This window comes from Thunnus thynnus, chromosome 6, assembly GCF_963924715.1.
Source record: "Thunnus thynnus chromosome 6, fThuThy2.1, whole genome shotgun sequence".
NCBI lineage: Eukaryota > Metazoa > Chordata > Actinopteri > Scombriformes > Scombridae > Thunnus > Thunnus thynnus.
The window spans coordinates 33,896,786-33,920,615 of record NC_089522.1 but is presented as its reverse complement, the minus strand read 5'-3'; the positions used below and the strand labels follow the sequence as shown (position 1 = coordinate 33,920,615).

Sequence of the window (23,830 nt, the reverse complement as noted above, 5' to 3'; positions counted from 1 at the left end):
AACCCTCAAACAGCCATATGAAGGCCTGTCTCAAAGTGAGGAGTGTACAAGTACACACACCACAGTTTCATCAGTATTCAGATCAGATGTTTTTCTGTCAGTGTGAACTCAGCTGATTCACCGTAAATCCACCACCGGGGGGCAGCAGAATTGAGTCAGTTTTAATGTGTGTGTGAGAAAGTGAGAGCCAGAAAGAGGAAAAAAGTATGCATGCATGATTGTGTGGACAAATGTGTGTGTTTGAGTGTGTGCCAACCTTGTTTGTAGGCCTGTCAGTGTGTGCGTGCGTGTGTGTGTGTGTGTGTGTGTGTGTGTGTGTCCTGACAAAGGCTCCATCCAGCCATACTGCAGAGGGCTGCTTGTTCCCAGAGACCCTCAGAGCTCCAGGACACCCAGTCTCTCTCTGCTGCCTCCAGCCCAGACACAGCAGCCCCGACACGGACACAGACCCTAATCCTGCTCCCCCTCCTCCTCCTCCTCCTGGAGCTCCACCAGCTGTTTGGATTGCTTATGGACGGGAAAAACAGGGTCAACTTTTAAAGTGGGAATACTGGGAGTTTAAAGAAAAGAGAAGAGAAGAGAAGAGAAGAGAAGAGAAGAGAAGAGAAGAAGAGAAGAGAGGTGACCTTCAATCTGTCAGGACTACAAACTTATTAAAAATCTCCTGGATATTTCAACAGACGACAGTATTTCTTCATCGTTTTGAAAATTTCGGAAATTTTGGTAGATTTTCTTGTTAAAAGCTTCAAATTTTGAGGTAATTCTGCCCAAATTTTCCTGAAATTGTTGACTCTAAACAATATATTATTGTCTTTCTATCATTTTCCAGGACCTCAGAGCAGGATCGACATTTGGATACTGATTATTTTATTCTTGAATACTGGGACTTTTCGGAAATATTGCTCGGACCCTTTTGAAGCGCTGCACCAAATTCTGCAATATTACTCTGTTGTCACAGACTTTAAAGTACAAAAACACAAAGACAATTAAACTTGAATCTACTGCAGTGTTGGGGGGATTTTTCTTGTTTAAAATTGGCGTCATGGCTCCGTCTGTTGGCTTGTGGCTGTTTCTGTACCTGCCGCTGCTGTTTTCAGACGCTAAAAGTGTTGGGCAGCACAACAGCCTTGATAAACCTTCCTCTCATATCAAACTGGAGCCCCTTTGGACTGCCAAGCAGCCCAGAAACCGGGACACCCCCGATCAGAGCCTCCCCCTCCCTGAGATGCTGGATCTGGACCTGGACCAGCACCGCCGCCTGGCCCGAGGCGCCGACGAGGACGAGCAACAGTCCACCTTCAGCCAATCCTTTGAGAATGACACTGTGACGACACCACAAGCCACCATGTTCGACAACTCGACAACAGTAGCAGCAGGTGTTGACGGTGATGATGAGAATGATGACATCAATCACCACGGAAACACCTCCAGCAGCGACCACGACACCCCAAGACTCTTCAACCCGTTCTACCCGCTGGCAGAGGGCTCGTACTCGGCCTACGCCATCCTGTTTCTGGCCGGCCTGGTGCTGGCGGTAGGCGTGGTGGGAAACATGGCGGTCATGTGTATCGTCTGGAACAACTACTACATGAGGTCCGCCTGGAACTACCTGCTGGCCAGCATGGCATTCTGGGATTTCCTGGTCCTGGTGCTCTGCCTGCCAGTGGTGGTCCTCAATCAGCTCTCCCATAGGAGGATCCTGGGTGACATCACCTGCCGCATGGTGCCTTATATGGAGGTGGGTGGGGCTTATGGGGAAGTGGGAGGGGGAGGAGGAAGTCAGTGTGATCACTGGGAAGTGTTGTTATGCTAGTTGTCCTGTGGGGGGCGCCAAAGGAACGTACAAGTGACGGGTTCATCCGCTGAGGAGCAAGAAGGTTCAGAATAAATTTCTATTTCTGTGAACAAGTGGGAATTCTGAAGGTACTGCTGGAGGAAAGGTCAGAGGTCATGACAGGGAAAATCATCCGGAATCCATTTACACCTGATATTAACCCGCGACGTTTGTTATCGCAGGTGCAACAGAGGACGTTACAGTCAGACCACTTCTGAAGGCGATCAGGGTCTCTATTTATCAATCAATCAGTCAAATTTTATTTATATATCACTTTTCATGCAAGTCAAATACAATGCAAAGCGCTTTACGAGTGACTGAGAAACACACAAGGTGGTAAATATGGAGTAAAAGAAAAAAAAACTAAATTAAAACACTTGTAAAATGGAAATAAAATAAATAATAAAAGATGATAAAATAGATTTAGAAGGAAAATGATTTAATAAGATAATAATGAATAAGACAACAATAAAAGATGAGAAAATGGTAAAAAAACAGATAAAATAATTAAAGAAAATACGAGCAATAAAAGACTAAATGAAATGATAAAATACACAAAATAAATAGATTATAATAAAATAGTAAAACATTAAATAACATATAATAATAATAATAATAATAATAATAATAATAATAATAATAATAATAATAATAAATATAATCGTCTTCATAAAATTATAAGACTACATGAAAGTGAGGCTTAACAGATGGTTTTTAGGCTACATTTAAAAATATTAGTATTTTCAATATTTAAATTAAAAATGCTTCACTTTTACTCACAAACATAACAATAAAAACTTGATCAAACTAGTTTTGAGTGTAAAAGTCAGTAAAATGTCAGAGAGCTGCAGAGTGTTACAGGAAACTCTGTTTTCTGTCTGATTGGACTAAATATTGATCACGATCAATAATACGTTAATGATAATAATAATAATACGTTACTGAAGCAGCATCATAAAGTTTGAGCTGATTATTTGTATTTGAACATTTGATGTTTTCTATTTCTACTTATTTTTCTCTGGTTCAAATGATCAGCTGCAGATAATTAACATTAATTAAATGTAAGTCAGTGTGTTCTGTGGTTAAAGTGTCTCTGCAGCAAAGATTGTTTGTGAGTAAAGATGCTTCACTCTGTCACATCGCTGTACGACCTCCAGTGGACTGTGTGTGTCTGTAGTTTCTTCTCTGGTGATCAGCTGATCACCTCACGTCAGTTAAACTTTGATTCAGATCAGATCAACATGTGAATCTGATCAGCTTCACATCTGTGAATCTGGAGCTTCAATAGCTGGTTGTTAACTCAATGTGTAAGAAATATTTCAACAACATTTCATAAATGATGCTACTCACATCATTTTCAGCTCATCAGCATTCAGAACTGTTGAGTTTCTGCTTCTCAGACAACAAAAGCTGATTAAACATCTTTGAGTTGTAGTAATTTTAGACTTTAGTTACTGCAAATGTTGAAAGATAAACCTGATAAGATTCAATAAGAGATTCAAAGGGATTGTTAGGAATATTATATCATTTATAAAGGTGTGCTTGAAAACAGGGTTTTGTAACTGTCACCTTAGTTTTTTTGAACTTGTACATTATGGTACATACTTGCAGGCTGAACATTTCGGTGTCTGCTAAAACTCCTGCAGGCCTATATTCACGACCTGTGAGACAAAAACACTTGTGCTGGTGTGTGCGCGCACACATGCAGACTTTTGACTTTTTTTTTTACTCTGGGTTCTGGTTTTGTACACTGATCTCCATGAGAAGGAGCAGGAATATTAAACTTTTGACCAATCAGCTTTGTTGACCCTGAATGTACAAACTTACAAAATGGAGTTTGTACGTAGACACCGAAACGTTCAGCCTGCAAGTATGTACAGTCTATGGAAGCTTGCAGCACAGAATTTACAGTTACAAACATTAAGTTTCCTGTTAACAAAACTGAGGTTACAGACATGAAACCCTGTTTTCAAACACACCATTTTAAATGATATAATATTCCATAATAAAATGCTATGGAGCCACATCCCTGCTCATACCAAATGTTGATCAGTGGAGGAGCCTAAAACCATCAGCAACAAAATCAGCATTTTACTGAAAACTTTAATCGAGCTTTTGGGGCTTTTTTTTTTTGAGCGTAGAGCAGGAGATGCAAACAAAGCAGCAACATGCTCATCAAAACATTGCTTCACCACCGGAGCTTATTTGGTGTCAGTCAGTTTGAATTGTATTTGATTTGGTTATTACTTTGTGTTGATGGTGGAGAAACAAAATGCACACATCAGGCTGTTCTTCATTGAGAGTCGGTTGCCATGGTAACCTGTCACTGCATCTGCTGGAACATCCTGCTGCTGCTTTCATGGTTTGACAGGAACAAATTGTGGGTGGAAATGTTTTTGTATGATTTGTAACCTCTTCTCCGGCAGCCATATTGGAGCTGATAGTGTTTCTGTCCCAACAGAACTGAACAGACATAATTTGTCTGTTCGTCGTCTTTACGAGAATCAGACACACAGCTGTAGAGATTTTTATTGACTTTTAATGGAGCTAGGCTAGCAGTTTCCCCCTGCTTCCTGTCTTTGTGCTAAGCTAAGCTAAACTTGTCCTGGACTAAGAGGTAAAAGTGATCTTTTTCTTCTTATTTTTTAGATTCATCTCCTACATTTGCTCTACTTTTATTTATTTTCAGTTAATCATCAATAATCTGCTCTTCTATGAAAAATGTTTGGCACAGAATTGTGATTTGTAATTGAAAAACATTAGCTGAATGAGGTGAAATAATGTATTAAAATACATTTATTGTGTGATTTGAGAGGCGCTGGGTTTTACTGGTGTGTTTGTGTTAAAGTATTAGTCTGGTTATATTCTACATTGTTCTTATTACAAACATCCCAACAACAATCCCATAAAAAGACCAAAACCAATAATGAACTGATCTACTAACAAGTATTGTGTGTGTATCAAAGTCTGATATATCTTATTCCTCCGTTGTTGTACAGAAACTATTAAAAACACGTCAGTGAGACACACCGCTGCACGGGGTGACATGTTTTAGACTCAGTCCCACACACACCGTCCTGATGCCACAAATACTCACTAGAGCACCAAATAAGGATTCATACACCGCCGAAAATAGTCCCCAACAAATGTTTGTTTGTTAAAAACTACAATAAACTACGTATTTGTGAGTTGTTTTTAAAGAAGAAGAAACAAAGTAGGGATGTCAGAAAGTATTGAGAGATGGACCAACATAATCTTGGTTTTGGTCTGTTTATGGGATTTGTTAACAATAAGAAAAATATAATATAACACCAGACTTTTACTGTAAAACAGGCTTTTTCAGATATTTTCAGGTACCTCAAACAGACCATAATTTGATCAGTGTCTGGCTGTTAAAGTTGTTGTTAATTTATTGAACTTTACACATGTAGAGGTAACAGTGTTAAGAGTCATGAACATGTGATCTGCATGTTAACTGATCTCAGACTGGGCAGATTTTTAGTCAGTTTGGGAAGCACCTAATGTTTCAGTCAGTAAATGTGCACAGGGAAATGGGCTTTAAGAACATTTTCATATTTTCAACTTAAACTTTTATCAGTGAGATTTGATCGTATGAGTTCGGCAAACCCTCTTAACGGCACAAACTTGTGGTAAATTGTTTATTTCTATCTGTTGAATGCATCTATGTGGACCTGCAAGGGCCCCCTTCATAAATCCTCCTTTGGACAGATGTCTGTCTCTGTTTGGGGGATCAATATGTGGAACTCCTCACTCACAGAACTCAAAATGGATTATGAACGGAAAGTTGAAACAGCTTTTACAGATGGCGTTGTATGTGTTCTACACTATTCATCCATCCATATATAAAAATGAACATTGAAAACTTGACTAGGTAGTATTTGGTGAAATTGTACCATCAACATAATGCACTTTCGCGTTGCTTAAAAAAAATCATTTGTTCCATTTATGGGCAAGTTTCATTCACAAAAATGTCACCTAATAGTAGAAAGAAGAACTTGACAGAGATTCAAGTCCTGCTGTTGGACATCAGCTGAAGAAAACAGACTCTAGCAGTGACAGTTAACAGTAGTTGTACACAATAAGTCTCACAAATCATAAATAGCCCTAAAAATAAACTAAAATGAATAACTAAAATGGGAGGCTTTCGAATTGACATGACGTCACAGAAAATATTCCAGTAAAGGTGATGTTACACTGTCAGGTGTTATAATGGAGGATGCGGAAAGCACCCTGAGGCAGCTATTGGGAGTGTAAGAAATTTCCTCCATTACTGGATTAAAATCACTGACCAGGTCAGATAATGGTAAAATCACTCCACCTCCGCTAGAGAAATGAATCCCATCCAAATGGGGCTTAAATAATTAAAATTCAAATTAAAGCCTCATTCAGACGGGATTATAGACAGGCCAGGACTTCTCTGAAGTTAATATGAGGCTTCAGCAGTCTGAGTTTAAAAAATCAAGTGAATATCTTAGTAACAATATTTTTAGCATTAAATAAAAAGGGAATTTAGTACTAAAAAGACTGTAAGTCTGTTTTGTTAAAGGACAGGTTCACAATGTTTCCAGTGTGTCTTAAAACAGCAGTCAGGTGTCCATATGAGCAGTGAAAGAGGTTTTCCTCGCTGTAATCATTCCTCCTGTTCATACTGGATATTAAAAGATCCCTCAAATGTGCTTTCAATGGAAGTGATGGAGGCCAAAATCCACAGTGTGTCCACACAGTCATTTAAAAGTTGATGTGAAGCTTATATGAGGCTTCAGCAGTCTGAGTTAGTCATATCAAGTGGATATCTGATCTTTAAGATAACCAAATCTTTAAGATTCTGTAAAAAATGCCATATATTTAATTTGTTGCATCATATAGGTGGTACAATAGTACAGTGTGAGCATATGATGGAACTGGTTAATAAATATAAAGGTCCTCTGAAAAGTCACGTACATCCAGTGATGAAATGTAAATTAAAATATCTCAGCACAATTTATTTTACACGCTACAACAAGCAAACGGATTAGCTGTTTGTGAGTAGGGCTGAAACTAACTTATTATTTTCATTATCAGTTAATCTGCTGATTATTTTCTTGATAAATTGAATAACTGTTTAGTCTATTGTTTAGTGTAGTCTACGACAAAAATGAGTGAAAACTGCTCATTACAACTTCCCAAACGCCAAAGTGGTGCCAATGATCAGAACATAATTCATTTGCTCTCATATATCATAAAAACAAGCAGAACATCTTAATATTTGAGATGCTGAAACCAGCAAAGGTTTGGCATTTTTGAAAAGTGACGGAAACATTTAATCATGGATGAAAATAGTTGCTGATTAATTTTCTTTCAATCGACTAATTGATTAATCGATTAATTGTTACAGCTCTTTTTGTGAACTACAAATTTGAGGAAACTGTTTGAGGGCACAAAGAGTGAATAATCGAAATAACAGAGAGCTGCATTAATGAAACTGGACAAGAACTGAAAACACTTCTGCTTACTGCTGCAGACTGAAACTCTCCCCCTCTCTGCAGGTCGTCTCTCTGGGCATCACCTCCTTCACTCTGTGCGCTCTGGGCATCGATCGTTTCCACGCCGCCACCAGCTCTTCGCAGCCGAAGGCGCGGCGGGTGGAGCGCTGCCGCTCGGTGCTGCTGAAGCTGCTGCTGGTGTGGCTCACCGCTCTGCTGCTGTCCAGCCCCGAGATCTTCCTGTGGCAGCTCAGCCAGGCCGTGTCCCCCTCCACCGGCCGGCTGGTCGACTCCTGCACCATCACCCCCTCCTCTCCGCTGTCCCTCTACCTGCCTGACTCCCTCCACTCTCTGCTGCTCAGGTATCACCAGGTGAGTCTCCAACACAAAGCACCACATGAACCCACGAAAGGACCATATCTGAGGCCTGTTTGAGGTTCCACTGAGTTTCAGTTCTCAGTCCAGTTCTGAAAACCAGCCAGGTCTTCATCTCGTCACTCCTCGAAGCCCACATCACACCGCTCTTATCCTCACTTCATTGGTTCACAATTACTTTTAGGGTTGAGCATTGCATTTTAATTTTGACTTACAAGGTATTAGATGGCCAGGTCTCTCTGTACTCAAAAGCATTGCTGTCACCTCCCTTAACTGTAAGGAGGTCTTGATGAAGTCAGATTGCTGAGCGGCTCATAAAATTCAAAAACTGTTGTAAATATGAACTTGTCAGGTGGAAAAACCGATGCCAGGCACATGTAACGTAACAAAAACCACAAACTACTATTGAGAGAGGTCTCTTCCATTCAAGTCAACACAAACCACATAAAAACCAAGCTAGACAGCTTTCAGAGGGGCTAAGTCAAGGGTGACTGGACTTTAGATTAGAAAGCTATATTAGAGAAACACTGAAGGAAACTGTAGTGTCTTTAATTTATCTTCCGACTCTCAGTGGCAGCGCAGAGCTGCTCCAGTCGGTGAGCAGTGAAGAAATCCTTTGAAGGAAGAGACTTTTCTCGGTCAGTAAATCATGTTGGTTTTTTTTGATTACTTTAAACCTATGTTTTTCCACCTTATAAGTCACAAAGATGCCTTCAGTCTGGTGAGTTTTTACCATTCTTATATCAAATTTTATGAGCTGCTCAGACTCAAATGTCTGATGTCTGGGAGATAGTGATGGGGGACGTTGACACAAAGTATGACAGTCCTGGATTACAGAGGAATTGGAGGTTGATCCCATATCATCCTTATCTCCATTGACTCACAATAAAGTTTAGTATTGATTTTTAATTTGAATTATAAGGCATTAGACAGCCAAGCTCTGCTGTATTTAAAGGAGTTGCTGTCCCCTTTGCCAACCTTTTAGAGCCTTAAGGGAGAGTCTGAACATTGCTACAGAGCCTCAGATGAAGAACTTTTTACCATTGTGGAAAAGCCTTCCTCAAAATGGAAAAGGAAGCATCTAAGAACCTTTGCATATTTTATAGACTGCATCATATTGTCACCTCTTTTTGTAAAGCACAGAAAGTACTGAGGGACTGTACAAAGTGCCATAAAGTACTGAGAAATGCTGCAGAGTCCCTACATCTTACAAAGTACCAACAAGAAAGTACTACAAGATCAAACTTCCACAAATTGTAAGCTTTGACATTACAAAGTACCACAAAGTATTACTGTGTCTCCATGTAGAACAAACAGTAATCAGATTACCCCAGTACTCTTACAGACTGTTTCAACTGGTTTGTGTTTCAGGGTCGTATGTGGTGGTGTTTCGGCTGCTACTTCTGCCTTCCAATCCTCTTCACCATCCTCTGCCAACTGGCCACTCGCAACGTCAGCAGCGACCACAGCTCTACTCAAAAGCAGCGTAACCATGACGACCGCTCCAATCAGAAGCGGCAGCAGCACCAGGCGGTGGAGCGGCAGCTGAACTGCACGCTGTTGGCGTTAGCCGTGATGTACGGCGTCTGTGCTCTGCCTGAACACGTCTGCAACATCACGCTGGCCTACACGCACATCACTGTCTCTGAAGACACGGCGGCCATGCTGGCTCTGTTACATCACTTCCTGTTGTTCTTCAAATCATCGGTGACGCCGGTACTGCTGCTGTGTCTCTGTAAGGTAGGTCTGACAGTTGAGGAAAGTTTAGTGGAGTCCAGAAATATCAACTTATGTGGAGTCTGTTTTACTTTATTTGCACTACACTTGCAACATTAATGAGCCCAAACCAGTTTGAAATGACATTTTGTTCATTAATTAAAATTCAAAGAAATGTGGGATTGTGAACAATTCAATAACTGAAACCCAAAGTTATTATAATTCTAAAATATGAGAAAGAGCTACAATGTGAAATGTTGAGCTCACAGCTCTGTCAGATCATTTCTCCAGTGTTCCTCCATCTTTCCTGTTGTGTCTAAGGTTCAGAACAAATCTGGCAATGTGTGAAAAACTGTAGCCCTCTCATTTGTTGAATGGGGGCAGTGTGTTTATGCTATGGGGGCTGGGATCATATAAGGCTCAGCAAAAAAAATATAGCAGCCATCCAACAAAAAGTTGAATCAGACTTAACTTTTGCAAAACACAACCCAACATCATGCTGCATTGGCCAATCACATACATGCAACCGCACATTCCTGGTGGATTACTCTGTATATGTACGTGAATACATGAATGCCGTATTCAGCTGTTTACCTTGTGATCATCACCACAAAAGTTAAAACAGTTGCCATCGTGATAACTTTCCAGAGTTGTAAAATCCTGTTTGTGAGTATTACAAACAGCTGCACTGTGTTTTGGCATCTGATACGTCTTCCTGGATGGTATTTCATTGTCTCCTCCTGGTACCTCAAACAACAAGCCACCGCCACCAACACTGCCCTTGTACTGTTTCAACACAGGGCAGTTTTCAGTCTAAACGCTGCCAAACGCTTGAATAAAGCTCAGCAGAGACAACCAGCACTGCTGACATTCTAATGTTGAAAAACTGTCACTAAACTAACTCTGGACGTCTGAGATATAGTGAGTGATGGATGGACCAACAGGAATCCACTGATGTGTGTCTGTGTTTCAGGCTCTCGGTCAGGCCTTCATGGACTGCTGCTGCTGCTGCTGTCAGGAGTGTCAGCCAACCACGACTCAAGGCTCGCCAGGCTCCGCCCAGGTCAAACTGAAGGCAGCCAATGAGTCATCCATCTTCTTCGACAAGGCTAAAGACACGTCGGCCATCTTGTCCATCTCCAGCTAGAGCCATGTTTGCCTCTTTTATCCATCATTTCCTCCGTATGTCAGTGCCTTCCCAACATCACTTCTCTTCTCTTCTTAGTTTTTGTTTATTTCCCTTCTTCTCCCTCCAATGTGTGCTGTGAACCCATTTTCTCCTCTTTTATTCTTCATCCACATGATCTCTCCATCCACTTACACAATGTCACTGGATGGATAATCATGTCTGTTCATCTTTCTTTCTGTCAGAGTACTGTTTGTATGATATTCTTCTATGGACACAGCGTTACCCTCCAGCTTCCTCTCTATGCAGGAGGTAATCTGTAGTGAGATTAGAAAAGTTGCTGTACTTGCACAACCAGCTGTTGTAAAAGCAGGAGCCTGTTTCAGGACTCACTGAATGGACTCTTCCCTCCAACTTCCTGCTGCCATGTTTGTGAAGAATAGGTGGAAAATCCTGGATGTCTCCTGTGGTTGGAAGCTCTAAGGTTTAAGTTTGAATGTGTTTTACGGAACAGCAGCAGAGGCCTAAAATTATGTCAGCAGTTTGAATCCACTCGATGGAGAACATGAGGAAGCTGCAGTGATCTAAAGACAAGGAGTGTGCCACACGAATATTTTTGGGTCAAACAAACATTTCCTGGAGGCAGAGCTGCTACTGAGGCAGAAATAATTTAACTGGAGTTAAACTTCAATGGGTGAAGACAAAGAATCACAGCTGTTCAGAGGACAAGTAACTATTAAACAGTTGAGTGTACAGCAGGGTTCAACAAGTTCAATTTAAGATTTTTAAAGACATTTTAAATAAACAATATAATTTAATATCTTTTTCATCATCATACCAATCAAAGAATGATGGAGAGTCAATAGGGACAATAAGGCCTACAATTATTTATGAATTCATTGACATTTATATCACATTTTCGTCAGGACTTCCCAGCTGTAATTCTTAGTAATGTAATGTAATTAATTAATTAACATGACCTGAACCCAGATGAATGGCAGATTATTAGTATTATTACAAAGCAATTCATCAATTTATTGCTAAAATTGACATTTACTCATTATGAGTGGATGAGCTTTCTAGCTACTGTTGCTGCAGTCGCAATAGTGTTTGCTGCAGGTCTGAACTCCACAACCCGTACAGCATACTGAAATGGCTATAATGCGTTTAAAACACCACGGCAGGGGGCCAACCAATGCAAGATAATTTGAAATGTATGGACAGCTATTAACAATAACTATATAAGAACTATTTCCACAAAATCCCCATCATGGTCCTCAGAGGGTGATTCTTAAAGGTTGTTGAGATCACCTCACCTTATGTCTGGCAACCAATTCAGGTCAACATCTACTGTTATGCTGCTCTAGTTCCAGACCTCTAAATCACCACTCATTTGTCCAGCAATTAAAATAGTGAGTTCATTAATGGCTGTTTCAGCCGGTTGAAAAAAACAATCGACCAATTAGAGCTTTGTTGGTGGAATTATAAATGGAGATGTCATATTCCTACATTGCTTGCTAGCCACCTAGCTACAATGGAGAGTAGCTAAACCCTTCTCAAACAGTCATTATATTATGCCATGCAGCTGTTTCCACATCTGTGACATCATAACATAACTATCTATAAAAAATTAAAAAAAAAAACTAAGTTAAAAAAATTAATTCAAGCTAAACCTGTCATTAGCTATTATAGTTTTTCAAGTTGCTATCTTCTCATAAAAAGTTAAGACTTTAATAGTCAAGTTAAATCATTTAGAAGTGGATATTTATGTGAACAAGGGAGAGGAGTTAAGGTCTGTCCAAAAAGTTACTAGACGTTGACAATTTTTTAGAAAATAAAAAGTCACCACTTAAAGTTCTTGAGTTGGCAACACTGCATCTATGAAAAAAGCTGTACAAGTTGTTGTAGGTCAACCTACATTAAACATTTCAGATATTTCTTATTGTGATTGCAGCTTCTGTGTGGACTGAAAAGGAAGTCAGCAGAATGAATACACCACTTGATACTGACTGGCTGAGGCAAAACAAAACAGAATAAACCCCCCGCCCACACAGAAACTGAAAGAAAATGACATTTCAGTCTGATCATTAGACTACCCTTAAAGAGTAAACTTCTGCCAGCCTGGAAATCACAGTTTCACTGCCTTCTCACCTTATACTATTAACAACTCCAGCACAAAATCTACTGAATTAACTTATCTTTTTGGATAAATTTGGCAAGTTTAAATCTGGAAAGTCAAATAAACTTTCAAGCTTCAAATATTAATTATCCATAAAAATATGTTCCAATGAGATAATGTCTGCCTCCAATGCAGCTTTGCCTCCAGGCGATGTTCCCACATGTGGCCAAGTAACTATCAGAGGAAGAATTCAGTTGTACGGGTTGAAAGGAAGAAAAACTGGTGAAGGAAGCGAAAAAGTGAGGAGATGTAAAGAGTAACTGAACAGGACTCAGATCTTCTCAGTACTGAGGTGGCCTCTATGTACAGGAAGTTAAATTGTGTAGGAAGTTGTGTATTAATATGTCTTTAGCACAGTGATTTCACTGAGACTGTTAAACTCCAACAACTAGAGAAACAATGAAGAGCAGAAGATATGAATGTAGCTGATTTTAATGCTAGAGGTTTAACTAATTACATCTTTGTATGAAGGGATGAAAGATAGGGATTTTTATGTCACAAGAATGTCTATGCCTTTGTAATATGCAGTGTCACAATGTTAGATTCATAATATAATGTGTCAGAGTCAACTGTACCTTATGCTGAGTTCACTCTACACAATTTTAGCCCTGATTTTCCACTCACCAACAGTTTTTGGAGATCGCTGACAAAAGCCCCAGATCAGAGGCAAACTGGCGTTCGTTCGCCGCTTGCAAAACGGTGCTTGATTGCTATGTGTGAATTGTTCAGAGATGCAAACCAAGAGCTAGCAGATGTCCTGCTGATGCCCAAAAGATATAAAGCAGGCTAAATATCTGGAGTTCAAATCCTGTTGTGTGAAAAGTGTTGTGACTGGCAATAAGGGCAGCAACGAGTTACAGCCAATGAGAGCGCAAGACATGGGGTGATGACACAGCAGCTCCCTGAACCAAGTCATGCATCTATTTGTGTGGGGGGCCACAATAATATAGTTTCTATTAGAATACATCAGCATACATACAAGTTTTTCAGTATTTGTAACCTTGTCATCCTTGGTGAACCACAATAGGAGCAGGCAGCTACGTTTTCATAGCAAAAATATTTATTTACATTATTCACTTTTATTTACGCACATGGTATCACGTCATTTCTCGTGTCACTTCTCGTGTTTTCATGACACAAATGTAGCTTGGAGAGCAGACAGACTCGTTAGGGATTCCTCCTAGTGAAAGATCTTGTAATGTTTGACCCCGTCGCCAATCACTCAAGATTCCCGATTAAAAGACAGACAGTTATGTAGTGTGAACAGTACAGTGATCTGATGACTTCAAAGGTCATGTAGGGTGTCCATGGCATTAGTGTCTCCTCAGCCTTCAGCCCTGGACAGTCAGTCTGAAGACACAAAGGTTGGAACAACAGCCAGCAGAAACTAGTCAGACTCACTGTGCTGTCACATTGTGAGAAGCTCCATCCAACTGTCACTCACATTTCACATGTCTATGAGTTGTTAACAGCTCCACCAAATAGTGATTTTTCCCTCTAAACTTCTCACATGCTTTCATTTCAATAAATGTTCAAATGATCCAATATTTCAGCAAAAATCAAAGATTAGAGAAAAAGTCCAAAAACTGAAAACAGATTTGTGTATCAGAACTTTGTTTTTTCTTCTTTCCTCTCCCATTAATCATCTCACGACCCCTCAGATTTATCTGCTGACCCTTTGGAGGGGCCCGACCCCTAGGTTGGGAACCACTGGACTAAACTAGCTAACGGTATATAAAGTAGTTGAAACTAGCTCCACCTCCAGCAGCTACAACAGTAACATGCTGCTCTAACACTGATGCCTCTGTATTAAAGTCATTCTGTACCTTCCAAGTAGTGTTCCATGTTTTCAAATCTGAAAATTCAAATTTTGGTCTAAGTACATATGTTTTAGCATCAAAATCCTATTTTCCCAAGCCCTTCTAAAAACTTTTTTCCACATGACGTGACGTAGGTTTCTGCATGATGATGTTACTACATATAAACCACCTAGACCGTCTAGCCAGTAGCCACAGAGATGAATCACTGTTGCTGCTGTTCTGCTAAATGTGCTAACGGTGTCGACACACAAACGGAGCACTCACTGTTGCTGCTGCTCAAAGTTGCACTGCGTCCTCCACACACAGTTTCACACACTCAGACTCAGCACTGTGACATCTCTTGTAGTATATCTGGACATTTTTCGTGCTCTAACATACAACGAGTATGTTAGGAAGATGCTGTGAGCGAACTGCGTGTGTGTGTTTGTGTGTTTGTGTGGGGGGTGTCTCTGACCCACGTCGCCACTTTTTGCTAACGGCTGCGTGGGTGTTTCCATTTGAACAACATGAAACTGCCTTCAGTAACATTTTTGAAGCTAACCGTTAGCTTGTCACTGAAACAATGCAGCAGAGGCACCATGAATAAACGGAACAACAATTCTACAATAAGTTTAGGATTATGCTATGTGGGTTACTTGTGTTTGAATAAATTCAAAGTATGTGTCAACACAAATTTGTCAAACTTTTTTTTAAATAAAGTGACAGCCCTAGAACTGACTTTACTGAATCATAGTGTTTAGCAGTGGAGCTCCTATCACTGGGGACTGAAAGCACAATTTCTGTTTGTGTACGGATTAAATAACAAGATAAAACATGTTAAATGTGAGCTTTATAGGTGTTAGTAGGATTTTTGAACTTTGTACAGAGCTAGGCTAGCTGTTTCCTTCAACTTCCAGTCTTTATGCTAAGCTAGGCTAACCACATCCTGACTTCAGTTACATACTTATCTTAGTCAGCTAGCAGGTGCAAATCTGTGAAAGCACTTTAGTTTACAGTCAAACCAGATATTATTTCAGTTGCTCTCCAAACATCACTTTTTGAGATGTTGATTTCTATTGTCTTTCAAACAAAAGCTGCAGGAATCACCTCATTTTTGCACAAGTCAAATTCATAAAAATAAACAGCTGTAGCTAAAAAACAGATATAAAGCCAGCAAGAGGTTTGTTGAACGATTTTTTCTTGTTGCTCAACTCTACGAGAAATAAAAGGATTTTGTTAGCATTTTTGATTGTGTTGCTCACAGTGTGAATGACCTGCCAGAGACATAAATTATTAACATTTGGGGAAACTGTGACATAAATTACTCTTTCCTAAAACTCACACTGTTCACCGCAAATGAATCATAAAGCTGTGATTGCAGAATTAATGTAAAACCACTTACTGATTGGCGCTTGCAGATACAGTTTGCCTGACGTCCATAATTTATGTCTCTGGCTAAAGGATAACAATACTTATAACAGAAAGTGACGTATAGATTATTTTTAAATGTTTTTATTCAATAAAATCATTCAATGCTTGAACTGTTGTTGTAATGTTGCCTGGGAACATTAAGTTTATGTAGAGAAAAGTAAATGTGGTCAGACTGTATTTTAAGACTCTTCCTGGGTTGGTGAGTTCAACTGATTATAAATGGGAACTGTATATTGTTTGAAAATCATATTTAAATTTCTGATTATAAATTTATAAAATAACAAAACTTGAATTTTACAAAAGCTAGTGAAGGTTTATTCTGTTGTAAGTGTAAATTTGGATAAATTTTCAAATTAACATGATCCATATTGTCTAGATACAATGCAGTATACACAGATTCAATAAAGGTTTAGGATTAGCTTGCTGATTCCAGTTCACACAGGTGAATATTACGGTCATTTATTATTGGGCTACCTGAATACTTGCAGACCAGTCTAACGTTTTTTTCTTTTTTTGTTTGCCTTATTCCTAAATGCTGTAAAATCACAGTGGCCTCCAACAGAATTATTTTGTAGCCAAGATGACACGTGACAATTCAATGGACACAAATTAAAGCATTGTGAAAGGGACATCTTTTTATGTGTCATTCATTTCAATTACAATTCATGTCATTGATTGACCCAAACCAGACGGAGCTGGAGTATCTACTGTCATTTGGTTTCCTTTTACTCAAGCATCAGTGCATTTATAATTTAAAATCAACAAATATATTTGTTTTCTTTCATATTTTCATTCATCATGTTGCAACAATAAATATTTCATAATTCATACTTTGACTGCAGCTGATTGGCCTTTTTAGAACGAACCATAGTGCTAAAATGGAATCCATACATATTTGGGATTGGCAATTCATTCTTAAATCTGCAGTGCAGAATTTATACCTATAAATGAACGTCCATTACATTCAAGCCTTTGCAAAATGTGTTCACACAATGCTGATTAACCCTATCACAGCCAGGTAAATCTCTCTGTATTTCACAGTATACCAGGGTTTTTAATCAGACTTCTGCCAACTGAGTCGGCTAACTTCTGTTTAGCTCTCTGCTAACTCTAATCGGGATGAAACAATTTAATCGTTCGGCTCTTCTAGACTTTCCAAATTTTATTGGACCAATTGGATCAAATTCAGATAGAGAAACAAGTCATTTTGCAGTGGTTGTGTGATGCTCAAAACAATTTATCCACTGTTTTACAGCCGCAACAGTAGTGATGGATATCAACAGTGTTTTTATAATTACTCTCACTGCCAGAGGGGGGAGACAAAAGTCCTGCACTCCAGATTTAACTTTGGGAACACATATCTGTGTTAAAAAGAAAAAAAAAAGAAATCTTAACTGAAGGTTCGTTTCCTAAACTTTTTACTATTTTCCACAGCCCTCTTCAGTAAACAGAACTTAAATTATTATAGAGTTATTTTTTAAGCTTCACAATTATTGGATATGTTCCACTGGTTTTAGTGATGTTAACAGTACATAAAATATTGATTGGACACTGGGCTCATGACAAAGACTGAAAATCTCAAAGTAACTCTTTAATAAAGGGGCAGCCCACACAAAACATCCTTAACCTTAGTGCCTGTGTTTTACTTTCTTAAAATTAAACCTGTTGTGTCTCTCCAGGTTGTATTTATATTTTGAGCACAGCACAAACCAATCACCTGGAAGTAGAGGTAGTAATTTATAAGTAAATGTTTGTGATTTTACCTAAAAGTTTTGGTGATCTCGTATTAATGCAGTGATGATGACTTCGATAACACTGGAAATCATTAATGTGAGCGGATTACCATGAAATGTGAAGTCCCTCAGGGTTCCATTCTTGGGCCTCTATTATTTGCATTTGTTTTAAATCTTTCAAGACAGTAAGGGCCTTGTGGTGGCCATCAACAGTTTTTATATGTTAATAACCACGTCTCAAGGACGGACTGGAGATGGTCATGTACGTAGAATTGAAATGGTAAAACCACCATGTTGCTCCACCATCCAATCGTTTAACATAACCAACTTCACAACATTTTTCTTCTTAAATTTTACACGATGTATGGAAACTGCACAGGATGACAATAGTAATTCAAAGGACTAAATTAAACACTAAACACAAGATTGTCTCAGATAATTCACCAAAAAAGATGTGGACTACATAGGTTGATAGATGATAACAAACTCATGCTGTTGTCTTTTGCTTCATCTTAGTAATATTACTTAACTAACAGGGATTTCAATTGTCAAATTCATCTGTCAGCCAAATTTGAGGAGAAACAACAACAGCTCTTGGTTTTTGTTTTTTTTTCATCTTTGGTGTGAAAGAAACAAAGGAAACAGATACAAAAAGAAAATTAGGATACAATGCAAAGGCGAAAACCAAAAAAAAATTTTTGGAGCAATATTAATCTCAGTGGAATCGCTGCAATCAGAGAGTGAAGTAAATCTCCATGAAATCTTGAGTTCAACATGGGGCCATTGACCGCTAGCAAACCATCTTGACAATGCTTGAGTCTGAAAACAGAGGAAACATTAAGCCTATTAGCTGTGATGCACCATTTAACTTTATATAACTGCTGGGGTATAAAATGCTCCAAAAACAATGGTCTGCCGTCAGTGATGAGACAGGAGTCGATGGCACAAATCCTTTACTAAACTGTGTTAAAGGACATATCTGGCGATTTTCTACCCTTCCTTCTTGTCAACAAATGTTGACAATCATGTTTTGATCCAAACAAACAATGAATTGATCTGCTAACAAGTATTGTATGTGTATCCAAAGTCTGATATATCTTATTCCTCTGTGCCATAGACCTCCGTTGTTGTTCAGAAACTATTAAAAACACAGGTCATACAGGTCCGATATAAGTATTAATCCCCAAAATGGTTTACCTCAAACACAGGTAAGTGTCCCAAATAAAGAAGACAAGAGGCTGACAGCTCAAACAATAAAGGATTTATTCACAAAATTTGACACATAATATTAAAAAACCCTTCAACAAGAGAGGACAATCTAATGAGCCTACAGCTACACAGTAGCCACATTGGAAGCGTGCAATACATTAGGCATGGACACAATCAGTAACAATTTTTAAAACGTGCAAAACTAGAACTATCCTTTGATCCTTGTCCTTTGATTTTTTAGTTTGGCTCATGTCCCATCCACTAACATGGAGGAATGTTTCTGAACCAATATGATGACAGAAAAACATAAAACCATCAGTAGAGCAAGATCCCATAAAAGCTCATCAAATGCGCTGTTGTAATGTCAGCTACAGGCAGGTGCTGTTGTTCTTTTTCAGACACTTTTTTACACCAGATTTGTTTACATTTTGTCAAATAGTCTCCATTAAAAGTCTTCTGAAAAGAAACTGAATTAGCTGTTAGCAGCTCATGTTTGGAGTGTAGCCATGGATGTACAAACAACTATAACTGGATTTTTTTGATACTGAAGAAAACTTTCAAATGTGATGTGGAGATTTATTGGCAATGGACATAATGATGGCGATAAGGATTTACTCGGGAAGTGTAAGTCACACTGAATGATTTTAATGTGTTTTATGTCTGTGTGTTCACATCTGACTGTTATGACTCCAAGAAGGAGGACGATTTTTGACTAAATTAATCTTACATGATGTAAAGCAAATAGCAAGAATGGGAAGTTTCATGTTTATAAAAGATATTGAGAAACTCATTCATGCCTTTTTCTTTTCTGTAGTATTCAACTAAATAAAGAATCCTTTTTCCCTGCTCAGTCTCGGAGGATTTTCCCTCAGTAGAGCTGCCGCTCTGCATATCAATGTGCTCACTACTGTCCCGTCACCATGGGATACAAGCCCAAATTCACGTGTGAGAAAGATGGGCCCACACATTCACACACATACACACACACAGATTTGTGCAGCTATCCTTGTTAGGACTTTGCATTGACTCCATTCATTTTGTACAGCCTAACCCTAACCAGAATCTCAGAAATGACATTTTACTGCATTTGGACTGGACTTTGGTCCCCATGAGGACTATTGGTCCCAATAAGGTCAGTGTTTATACCAGAAACGGTCCCAATAAGGATAGAAAAAAATGTGTTCACACACACACACACACACACACACACACACACACACTCACAGAGAGAGAGAGAGAGAGAGAGAGAGAGAGAGAGAGAGTTCTGTTAATTTAGAAACTCAAACTCTTCAGTGTGAATCAATGAGAGTCCCTGCATCCCCCCTGTCTTTGCCTGGTTACCCCCGACAACCCGAGATGGGGATTTGCAAATTTAAAGGGCAGTTAGGAAATGATGTTTCTGCAGAGGGACAGACGAAAGACACAGAGGCTACTAGGACAAATATGAAAGTCTGACCAAATAATCTGAAATCAAGGTCCAATTGCTAGCTTTTTAACCACATCTCAAGGGCTTAAAAGATCAGGTCACAATTTTTCAAGTCTTTCTGAAAACAACAGTCAGGTGTCCATATGAGCAGTGAAAGAGGTTTTCCTCGCTGTAATCATTCCTTCTGTTCATACTGGATATTAAAAGATTCCCTTCAAATGTGCTTTCAATGTAAGTGATGGAAGCCAAAATCCACAGAGTGTCCAAACATTTAAAGGTTGATGTGAATCTTATATTCAGCTTCATCAGTCTGAGTTAGTCGTATCAAGTGGATATCTGACACATTTACAGTCTTTTTAGCATCAAATTCCCTCTTTGTGTTTCCTCGGACAGTGTTTCCCTGTTGAGCTGTGGTGGAAGTATAGTAACAAAAAGAGGGACTTTGGCACTAAAAAGACTGTAACGTTGAAAGATATCTACTTGATTTGACTCATTTGGACGCTGAAGCTTCATATTAGCTTCAGATAAACTTTGAAATACATTTTTGCACAGAGGGAGGACTGTGGATTTTGTCCTCCATCACTTCCATTGTAAGGTCATTCTGAGGGGATCTTCTAATGGTCAGTATGAACAGGAGGAATGATTACAGCAAGAAAAACAGCTTTAATGTTCATTTGGGCTCCTGACTGTTGTTTTAGAACAGTCTTGAAAAATTGTGAACCAGTCCTTTAATGAGTGAACATAATTGTCTGGTTGGTTCAGTTGTCATTATGTGACCTGTGAACACCGGATCAAAAGCAGTAACAACATCAACTGAGAAGGGTCAAAGGTCATTGACTGGGAATCAGCGGACAGCTGAGAAGAGAACTTACAGTAGGTTTCTTAAAAAATGCAAATTATTATTTCTAATGTTTTATTGATATAAAATAAATTACCTTTGCTGAAGTCTTATGTGATTTAATTCAAAGTGATTTAATGGTATGTTACATCAACATCTGTGAGTTAATTTCCAGCACTTATTATACTGGGAATGGATGTGATGTGTGCTTAATGTCTTTATCACCTCGTCAAGATTGGCTGAACCCAAAACTTTCTTCCTCTTTTGTTAAGAAGCACAAAAAGTAAATTATCGTCATTACTGTTGCACTTTGGAGACTCCACTGCTGACCCAGTTGCGTTGAAAGAAAATTAAATTGAACACAAAGGAGTGTAGCTTGCCCTTGGATTACATGCACTGATCCTGAGCATTTTTTCCATTTTTGTATCAGAATTTCATTTTGCATGTTAAGTGTTTAGACGGAGGGACACATCCACCACCACACCTATCAGATCCTGATGTATCTATAATTTAGTCTCAGAAAGTCAAAATTGAAGTCTGTTTCAGCAAAGAAAAGAACTATGATGAAGTTAGGAATTACTAAAAATAAAAACACTCATGTTAAGTCAATAGGAGATATGTGTCAAAGACTTCGTAGCTCATATTGTAATGCTGGGTATAAGTTTCTGTTTATGTGTGTTGTTTCGTAGTGGTTTTATTGAGGGAGGTGTCCACCGTAGTGGGTAATTGGCTGAGAAGTAGTTCTAGGGAGGGGAGAAGGGGTTGTGTGTGTAAGTTGCTACATTACACGCCAGATTGACTGAGGATGGATAGAAGGGATGCAGGACACGTTAATGGAGGGTTAGCTAACGAGAAATATTAGTTCAAAGACTCAGTGGGTTAGCCACCCTGTTTTGTTGGTTACTGGGGACACGTCAACCTCGGGTTAGCTGTTGCTGCGGCAAGGGAATAAATCTGGGCTCCGTTGAGCTATCAAACGGTAATGACGCCTGCTCGTTGTTCCTCCATCCACCTAGCTACCCTGCAAAAGTCAAAAAGGTTCACATACTTGATGTTTATTTTTGCACTCAATATTTCATCTATGTCTGTTTCTTTTTTAGTTTACATTGCATAGATTCCAATTGAGGTAAGTGAAAAAAAAAGTTTTGTCATTTTGGTGAACCAACCCTTTAAAAGGCAATTGGACAGAGGAAGAGAAAGCTGGAGTAGAGGACTGCAGAGAGGTGGAGGAACAGAGAGAGATTGATGGAGAGTTGGAGGAACAGAGTGTTTCAGGGGCTGGTGATGTTGTTCTCATTAGTAGTGATGAGAGTTCGCTCCGCTGATACAAACTACTGAACAGACCGCCTCTGTTCCTTAATGAAGCCACCAACACACACACACACAGGCGACTAGACCTCCATTGGTCATGCAAGAACGTCTCTGGGACAGACTGGATGGGAACCAACTGCAGACTGGAGTTATGTAACAGGAAGGTCACAGGTTCGAGCCCCACATCTATCTTTATGGTGGGTGCATGTCTCATACAATCAGATCCACTTTTTCCTCAAATCTCTACTCTCTCTGCGCACTATGATTATCAGTGAGCGATACTGGATTTTCGAGGATGATAGTGATATTTGGGAGTTTTAAAAAGTGTGTAATGTGTTGGTCGTGGCTCGTAGTGATGAACCTACAGAGAATTATCAGAGACTCTGCAGCTCCTCTCGGCTTTACGGAGCTTTATAGTGAGTTTCAGCTCATTGTTTATCTATCCGGCTGCAACTTTACTGTTTTGACTCACTCACAGCGCTCTCATAGTGTCGTTTTCAGCCGCAGCAGGCAGCTGTTTTCAGAGAAAAAGCTCTAAAAAGCCACTGCACACTACCTGCTCAGCACCAAACAGCAAACAGACACAGTTAGCTGTGGACTAGCTGGTGAACATAGTGGAGCATTTAGCAGCTAAAGAGCCAGATATTTCCCTCAGGAGTTGGTAGAGAGCAGAAACAGAGAGTGAATATTGGACTTACATTCACCAGGAGGACAGAAACATGACTCCAAATGAATGATAATGTTGCTCTGTAACTGCTGGATGTGGAAATAAGCAACTGTATGATAAGTCACTGTTGTGTTCACTACTTGTTTCTGCAGATTTATGGATTTGTGACTGAGATACATACTCAGTGGAACATTTTACAGTTGAAAAGGCAATTTACTCTCTGGTGGACAAACTCTGTAGCAGCAACACTGTTTCTAAATCATCTTGAATCTAGTTTGGTATTTCTGTACAGAAGTTTCTTCTTACATATAAGCTGACAACGATACCAGTATATCTGCCGTAAGCTAATATTGGCTGATGTATCCACCAGGCCATGTAAACTACAGCATTTTGATGCACTAACCCTACAATCTCCTATAATTTCCTTGATAAAGACCTTTAGAGCTGCAATGATTAGTCAATTAAGCAATTTACAGAAAATGCAGAGGTGGTAGGAGACTTTTTTCAGCCCTGAGTAGAGTCTACAGACTCAACTCAGAGCTCCTCCCATCTGGATTCTGGTTTGTCTACAAATTAAACAAACAAGATAAATCATGTTAATCAGTGAGCTTCAGAGGTGTTGGTAAGTGCTTCCAGTCTCTATGCTAAGCTAGGCTAACCACGTCCTGACTCCAGCTCTGTGCTGAACACACTGACATGAGTT

The 23,830-nt window shown here is 39.3% G+C and overlaps 1 protein-coding gene across 1 annotated transcript; it reads left to right on the top strand.

The window, feature by feature from the left end:
- Positions 1 to 181: 181 nt before the first annotated feature.
- LOC137185186 (G-protein coupled receptor 37-like 1) lies at positions 182 to 16,572 on the top strand. Its single transcript, XM_067593507.1, has 4 exons — positions 182 to 1,738; positions 7,381 to 7,689; positions 9,064 to 9,432; positions 10,382 to 16,572. The coding sequence occupies exons 1-4, from the start codon at positions 1,043 to 1,045 to the stop codon at positions 10,553 to 10,555; spliced, it is 1,548 nt and encodes a 515-aa protein (XP_067449608.1). The 5' UTR covers positions 182 to 1,042; the 3' UTR covers positions 10,556 to 16,572.
- Positions 16,573 to 23,830: the final 7,258 nt, after the last annotated feature.